Raw genomic sequence first — 7,982 nt, forward strand, 5'->3', positions numbered from 1 at the left:
TTCGGATGTTTTGTTATTACAGGTGTTTATTTTACCGACAGATTCATCACCAAATAACAAAGTTTAATCGTACGTTTGTTATAACTTGACAATAATTATTCATGAATTTTTTTTGGATAATAGGTAGCACAGTTTTATAAATGCTTTTATTTATTTCATAGGGTATAATGTCATAGGTAATTTAATAATCTGCTTTTCTGCAAGCAGAAAGATTTCACCATCTAGAAATAATAAATATTGTAAAAAGTCGAAACTGTGAAAAATATAGCTTAATGTTCCATTTATAATGTTGATACAGATTAAAGTTGTTCGTATTAGGAATACATTTCAGCTAGCATATTAAATTGTCAAGGTTGATTCTTACAAGAGGATTCTTATTTAGGTTTTTTAATTTACCTAAAGTTATACTTAAGCACTGTTATGTATTTAATGTTACAAAAATGTCTAACAAATATATCACAGAAAATAGATCCGTTATAATAAAGATAAGAAAAAAAAGAAATATTTTCAAAGAATCAACTTAACAATATTGCTAGTCTGCTATAAAACAGGAATACGCGGATCATTATCTCAAAATCATCGCCTACCATTTAATAATGATTGTATTGAATAAAAAAATATAAACAATGCTCCAATATTAATATTACAATCAATATAATATCACATTGCTTTTGCACAATTACTCGCATAATTTCTTTTGTCTTATTCTTTATAATAAATTCTCACATACAAGTGCTTCTGGATGGACAATTTTTTTCCAGTGTCACCATTAATTTCTCAAATTGATAATTGAAACCTTATGTTTGATTGAAACTGTAGTTTACAGTTATGTTCTTATGTAGATAAATTGCTTAGATCTCATTATAATGATACAACAATTGCACTTAACACGGAACGCTGATTAATTACAATGTACGATTATTATCAGTGTATGTCATTAGATAATCAATAACATTGTAGTGTATGAAAATGTAATAAAAAAATGTTTCTTAATTACTATGCACATGCTGTTACGTTCACGTAATACCTATAAACACCTCGAATAACAGCTTACCGCAGGTATTTTAAAGCTTTCGTGACTCGTTACTTACGAAAGTTTCTAATATATAGGAAATATGTTCGATAGAAAAATGTGTAATAAGTTAATAGTCCCGTAACACGGTAATCATGGGATAACGTGTAATAATAAATCTAAAATCAGAAGTTTTATTCGCTAATAGTACGATTAAGTTAACACATTGCCATCGAGAATTGCCGAAAATTTTCAGTACACATCCACTAGTGGTTGATTTCAAATATGTCTTTCCATACCCTGTAAGTACAGTGCAAAAGTTTACTTTACAGTTTTCAATGGACAATTTTGTGAAATTTAAGCATTTTTTTTCGTCGAGTAAGATGACTCATAGAAAAACGATAATATTCGTAGTTGGCAGAAAATTGACGTTAATGCAACATCAAAAATTCAACGTTTTATTGATCCGTTTCCACGAGGCCCCAGAGGAACACTTTCGTCGCCAACTTTACGACAAACAAGCCGCAATCGGCCAAGAACAATACTGAATCACCGAAATCAAAAGTCTAATAATCTTTATCTCCTGTTAAGTTTGCACCAGAGAGCACTAGCGGTCAATAAATGCATTAATACACCTATACCGACGGTCAGAATCAGATTGTTCGCGATACTCGTGTCCGCGATGTCCATTTCTTTTAGGAATTGGGTAGGTTTCTTATAGTGACAATAGAAATCGTCACACTTCAGATCCATTCGATCGAAACCGTAGACAGTGTGCAAGAGGCTGTGAAAGCTGGCACGAAAGTATGATATGTGAAACATCCAGCGGAACATATGCGGCGTGTCCATGTAACGGATACAAAATCCGAATACAGAGAACAACACAGCGATTATGGGTCCTGCGAATACCGCAATCTACAAACAGAAAAGGTTACACATATTTCATTTATTTTCACTCCATGAATTATCGACAATTTTCGTCGCTGCAGAATATGCACGGTGGATCAGTGTTTTCAGGCGCACAGCAAAATACTGCGCTAAACAGATGCGCACAATTTATAAACGTCACGTTGGTAATACATATTCATTTTTCTCTTCACTTTCTCTGTCTCATGAATTACCGTTAAGAATTTCGAGACTGATAACATTTATAGTATCAACAATCTTTGTTATGTTGTTACGTTTGAAGTTATATCAGAAAATGTCAGGCAAAATGCTAAGTTCATTATTTATGTAGATATTAATCGTTCATTACAGTAGCTCGAATATATAGAAGTGTCATCGTTATTCTTATTTATATAATTTATAGATTTATAACATTCGTGTATTATGAAACAGGTAAATACCATTGTGAAATAAGTCAATTAAATTCATTGGAGCAAGCACATAGGATTCCCGCATTCAATACACTACATTTAAAACTCGATAGCATTTTAATTCGAGTGCATCCATATTCACGCAATGACTAACCATAATGTATATACTTCATAAAAGAGGAATATTTATTTAAAATATTTAAAACTATTTCACAATAATCTTACGATTTTCTACATAATGATGTGTTTTAAAAAGATGTCTAAAAAATGTATGTATACCTTTACTGGTGTTGTTGCACCGATGAAAAAGCCCCAAGCTTGTGCCGTCAAGCTGGCGGCTATACTGACGACCATAAAACTAATTATTCGAGGGGTTTCCACGGGTTGCCCTGTTAACCAGTAACTCACGGCCAAATAGGTCGCTGCACAAGACGTTTGGAACGGTATTTCCACTAGTAGCATACTAATATAGTACGGCGCCAACCGATACCATCGGTTGAAGTGTTCCCTCGAGAGAATCCGCATCTCCTGTGGAACTTAAAGCAACCCAAACATTTCTTCGTTAAATTGTATAATATAAATACTAATGACATGATAAACAAGTTTCCTTCAACCCATAAATAATACTGCGTCTCACTTAAACAAATAGAGGATCTTATTTTAAATTAAGAAAAATTCTGATAAGATATTCTCAAAGATTTTTCTATTTACTATGTAACAACGTGAAACACAGAGAACGATTTATTTCGGAGATTTAATCGTAAAATAACAAATATCGTTATTTTTGATACTTTAAGTATTGCATACCCATTTCAATTTTTTCATCTAAAGCGTACAGAACACTAAAGTATAGACTAAATTCACCTTGAAACACTTTCTCGAAAAAATCAAAAGAAAGAAACTGGTTAGGACAGACACCGTTTACGGCAACAATTTAAATAAGCGAAACGATGATGTATCGATCATGAGAAAGGAGAAGTGGCGAAAGCATTCCAAACACGCCAGATTTAATAGGCAAAAAAGATGCATACGACCCATGGGAGTGAATGCCTGCTACAGTCACTGTTAACTCTACACGATTCAAAGATACAAACGCCCGCTCCTTGACCTAGATTCTCTACTAGTAGTGACGCGAATGATAGCAACACGAGGAAGGTATTGAATCGCAGAAAACTGGGTTTCGACTTTATAATTTCGCCATTATAATTTCGTTTCCTCGATCTCCTCATTCAAGAAGGTGTAATTTTACAAATTTCTATTTTCTTCATCGTTTTTTTTTTGTTCCTAAAATATGAAGGAGATACGTGTACGTAAGAGAAAAAATCTGGAGCAACTTCAGAATCCGGTTCTTCGGGACATCGTAAATCGTGGAAAACAATTAGAAATAAGATTTATCAAGTCTGGCTGGATATTGATAACCAACAGGAAAAGAAATCGTGAAAGATGTATTCAGGATGTCAACGTTAAAATGGTGACTTTGCAAAAAATTCTACACGCAAGTAAGATCTCTGGATAAATCTGGACAATTTTCGAGGTGATTGAAAATGAAAAGAAACTTCATGTGTTAGTCGATGTATCGCCACTGGTAACAGGAACTAAAACTGAAAGGAGAAAAGTAGAGAAGCAGCATTATGGAGAGAGACTGGAGGGTGATTTAGAGGAGAAAGTTTCTAGGTCTTAATTTGAGTAGATATTCTAATGTACTTATTGGTATATACTTACAGGCAAGAGTAACGGCCATTTTGCCGGTGTACACGATCAGTAGTAATGATCCATAAAGGTAAACGTAATTAGCTAGGACACCAGTGGCTCTGTAACCGCTTCCCATATAGAGGTAGCCAAAGATTACCCCTATTAGCAGATGACACAAGAGACGTACCACCAGTAACGTGTAGTCTCTCTTCAGGGAAAGTAGTTGCCTTTTATACAGTAGGTAACATTGAGCAATGAACCCTGCCGGTGGTGGTGGTTCCTTTGTGTTATCTGCGTTGATAGAATACAGTGAATAGTAAAAATAGTATCAAGTGATGCACATAAAACCAGCCCTAAACGCAGAGTATAGTTTTACCATTAAAGTAAGCACCATTTGAATTCATCCAATCAAATTCAATTTATTCGCATTTGAATTTAAACCAATAAAATTCAAAATTTTGAAAATTTAAACTCAGTCCATGCCAACAGTACATATGAGTTACATTTAAACTCATATGCGCATGCGTGATAGTGTCGAATAGAGTCCAGCGCGCATGCGTAAGTGCGAAATGTAACTTTAAAGCTATTGTTACGTTTGAGTCCGATTTTATGTTATTGTTAGTATTAAAAAAAAACAGGATTCTTTGCAAACTTTATTAAAATTTGAAGTCTTAAGTGAGTCCAAGTTCTTTATGGAATTCACACATGTAGTTAGTTACAATTTAATAGATCAGAATACACTGCAATTACCGTCTAACTGGGCTTTCATCGTATACGTAACGGACTTGTCATCTTTGCACATTGTATCAGCGGCAGCCGCCAATTTGTCCACGCTGATACCATAATCTCCTATCGCAATTTCCAAAACTGTAACGATAAACTAACATTAAATTTGGTTGTTGTCCTTCACAAATGAGAAGATTTTACACCTAACCAAGAGTGGTTCGCGATCTTGTGTATGAGGAAAACGGCTCGAATGGAATGTTGTTCTACGTACGAAAGTCAGCTGGGTTGTGGTAAGGCGGACAATCAGCCCCAACCGAGGACATGTGAGGCAACAACGATTTAACCGGCCCCCTGTATATGCAATATCCACCGGCGACCGTGTAAATGGCATCAAACATCTCTAAGAGCAACGCACTCGGCTGGTGTATCGTGCATATTATCGTGCGCCTTTCTATTTTAGCGAGACGCTTCAGCAACGCGATGCACTGGCTACAGGAGGACGAGTCCAGACCTGGAAACAAGGATCAATTTAAGATCTTTAAGATTTTTAAAATCAAATAGAAAGTTTTTTCACAATCTTCTAACAGAATTCAAGATGATTAGTTTCTTTTAAAGAAGTAACATGAAACCTACGAAGTATAGATAAATAGATACGTGACATTCAAGTCACACGGCATCATAGAGGATTAACTTAACAATCTTATGTCTCATTTAATCTCATTCTTTTTTCTTTTTTGTTACTATCAAAATTTTGTCTGCTTTTTATCTATGTTATTTTTTACACAAATGCCCGTGGAAATACAGGGTGTTTAAAAAAACATTAACACTTATATACAGAGAATTTATTCAAGGTGTTTAGCAACAGTTGATAGAAAATTAAGCTAAAATAACACAAAAATCAAGAATAAAAAAATTGTGTTAGAGGTTTCGGTTATTAACATTTGAAAATTACTTTCTTTTCTGATATACTGTTTCTCTAAAAAAAAGTTACTTTCACATAAGTGTTGACCCTGTTAAGCACCCTGTAAATAACTAAATACATAAACATTTGAAAATGATTGAGGTCGTCGTTGCGTAATTACAATGATACTATCATGTTTTTGAGTCATTTGAACAGTCCCAGGAAATGCTATTGTGCTTCGTTACGTGGATCACCGGGGCAATGATGCAGCTAAACGCGAATCGTATCACTGTGAACGTCGCATGTGCCTGGCCTCTTGCGATAAGAACGCAACGTTATGCTTATTGCATTACACACTATACCACTCATACACGTTTGACCATCTACATTTGTTTTTCTTTATTCAAAATGATGTGATCAACTTTTCAAAAGAATTGTATTTTTTTTAGATAAAGATTACAAAACATGTAAAATCCTTGACCTGTTCTTTTTGGAACTGGTTAAATGAAGTTGCTTGCAGTAACTAAGAATACATTATGAACAAACAGGTGAGCAAATACTTATGGACGATAGTGTATACAGGTAGTTCTCACTTTACAAATTCCTTTGAATGGGAATTTTTCTTTTAAATTGTTCGGGGAATCACGCAGTATGTAATGACGTAATGATCTGTTAAAACGAGCCTCTCGCTTTACGAATTCCCGATGTAAGAACAGTCGCTTAGAAGCAATTAATTCGCGTAAAGTCCGAAGAACTACCTGTATTTATTTAATGCTTTGTACACATGGCACGTATCATGCTTGTTCGTTGCACTAGATTGATTAACCCTTTGCACTTCAATGGCGTTGTTATGGTGACATGGAGAACTTTAAAATGTAAAATTTAGGTGTTTTTATATTATCAAAATAATGCAAATTAATATAAGAAATAGAAATAAGTAAATTTATAAGCGTTAAAAATCCTTTTGTTTTTCTTACTCAAAAAAAAACTTTGGATTCTCAGAATCCAAGTTTTACGAAACTATGGGAACCGTGCACCGTGAACTGAGACTGCCATTGTAAAACAACATTCGTATATCACATCAACAGGAGGACATTGTACAGCGGAACGAAGCTACTAAGCATTCTTTTATCCAACTATTCTAATCGAATTCAAGCGTCAATCAACTGTACAACGCCTCCCTACTTGAGTGTCACTTTTGTTTATTAGAAATATATGCAACATGCAGTGACGTTTATCGTGTTTAAGATAACACTACGGATGGTCATACTTTAAAGTACACTATTAGTTAACAGATATGCAGGTCAATTGGTAGAAGAGGAGACGCTGGTTTGAAATTCTAGTTAAACAAGTTTGCCGGATAAATTATTCTACCATTGGAGAAAAATGTGCGAATCTTAGGTATTGCCTTATGCTCGTACAAAACGAATATATAACAAGGTATTAACACAGTTATCAACTGAGCATAAATTTGTAAACAAATATTATACCATACATTGTTGTTTTTTTCGTATTACATTCTGACCTTCATTTCTATTGGAACGCCTATAATTAGCTACAATTAGCAGCGTTGATCACGTGTGCAATGCAATTAGTAACTTACTTAATCGCATACGCATGGTACAATGTTAAAAAAAGAAGAAAAAAAAAAAGAAAAAGGAAGGCAACGGTACAGGAAACAATTTTCTGATTATAAATTTGTATAGACTTTTGCCATTTACAATTACACATTCTAGGCATCTGAGATACAATCAGTGTTCTCCTTTCGTCTGACCGTATTTTGCACAGCGTTGCATAAGCAACAAAATTAATACGAATTTATCAAGCATTTCGAATGTTCAATGCTAGCTCAGATGGATTTCGTAATTACCGGTTGTCGGCTCGTCGAGGAATAATACTGAAGGATTACTTAAAAGTTCCAAAGCGACGTCTAGTCGCTTCTTCTGTCCACCGGACAGCTTTCCGCATAAAGTGTCATAGCAATGGCTCAAACCTAACATTTCTAACAGCTCCAACACCTGTTGAAAAAAAAAAAGAATCATATTTTTCTTTTTATCTTAGAATATACCTTTCAAAGTGCATGGAGTTTTTAATGAAACTAGAAATTAGTGATTCAGCTGACCTCTTTGAATCTCCAAAGAACTTCTAACAATTTTAAACGGTTCTAACGGTATCAAGACTTTGTTCAATTGTTTGAAAATGTTCAATGTATGTATTTTTAAAATTTTAACAGTCTTAAATATCGTAGATGATTGAAATGGTACCAACTTGAGTGTGCTTATAGGCTGAACTAATGGTATAGCCAAGCTTTAAGTGTGCAGCTATTGTCATGGCT

General features: G+C 34.4%; 1 protein-coding gene across 1 annotated transcript in view; it reads right to left on the reverse strand.

The window, feature by feature from the left end:
* Window positions 1–1,009: 1,009 nt before the first annotated feature.
* Window positions 1,010–7,982, reverse strand: part of LOC108574209 (ATP-binding cassette sub-family G member 1-like) — a 34,340-nt gene continuing 27,367 nt past the window's right edge. Inside the window, exons 5-11 of the mRNA XM_017936744.1 lie at window positions 7,916–7,975; window positions 7,518–7,665; window positions 5,018–5,257; window positions 4,771–4,887; window positions 4,051–4,311; window positions 2,608–2,864; window positions 1,010–1,927 (exon numbers count right to left, since the gene is read on the reverse strand). Coding sequence (XP_017792233.1) covers window positions 1,589–1,927; window positions 2,608–2,864; window positions 4,051–4,311; window positions 4,771–4,887; window positions 5,018–5,257; window positions 7,518–7,665; window positions 7,916–7,975 — 1,422 coding nt within the window. The 3' untranslated portion in view covers window positions 1,010–1,588. The remainder of the gene's footprint in view (window positions 1,928–2,607; window positions 2,865–4,050; window positions 4,312–4,770; window positions 4,888–5,017; window positions 5,258–7,517; window positions 7,666–7,915; window positions 7,976–7,982) is intronic.

This window comes from Habropoda laboriosa, unplaced genomic scaffold (genome assembly GCF_001263275.1).
Source record: "Habropoda laboriosa isolate 0110345459 unplaced genomic scaffold, ASM126327v1 scaffold176, whole genome shotgun sequence".
Classification (NCBI taxonomy): Eukaryota; Metazoa; Arthropoda; class Insecta; order Hymenoptera; family Apidae; genus Habropoda; species Habropoda laboriosa.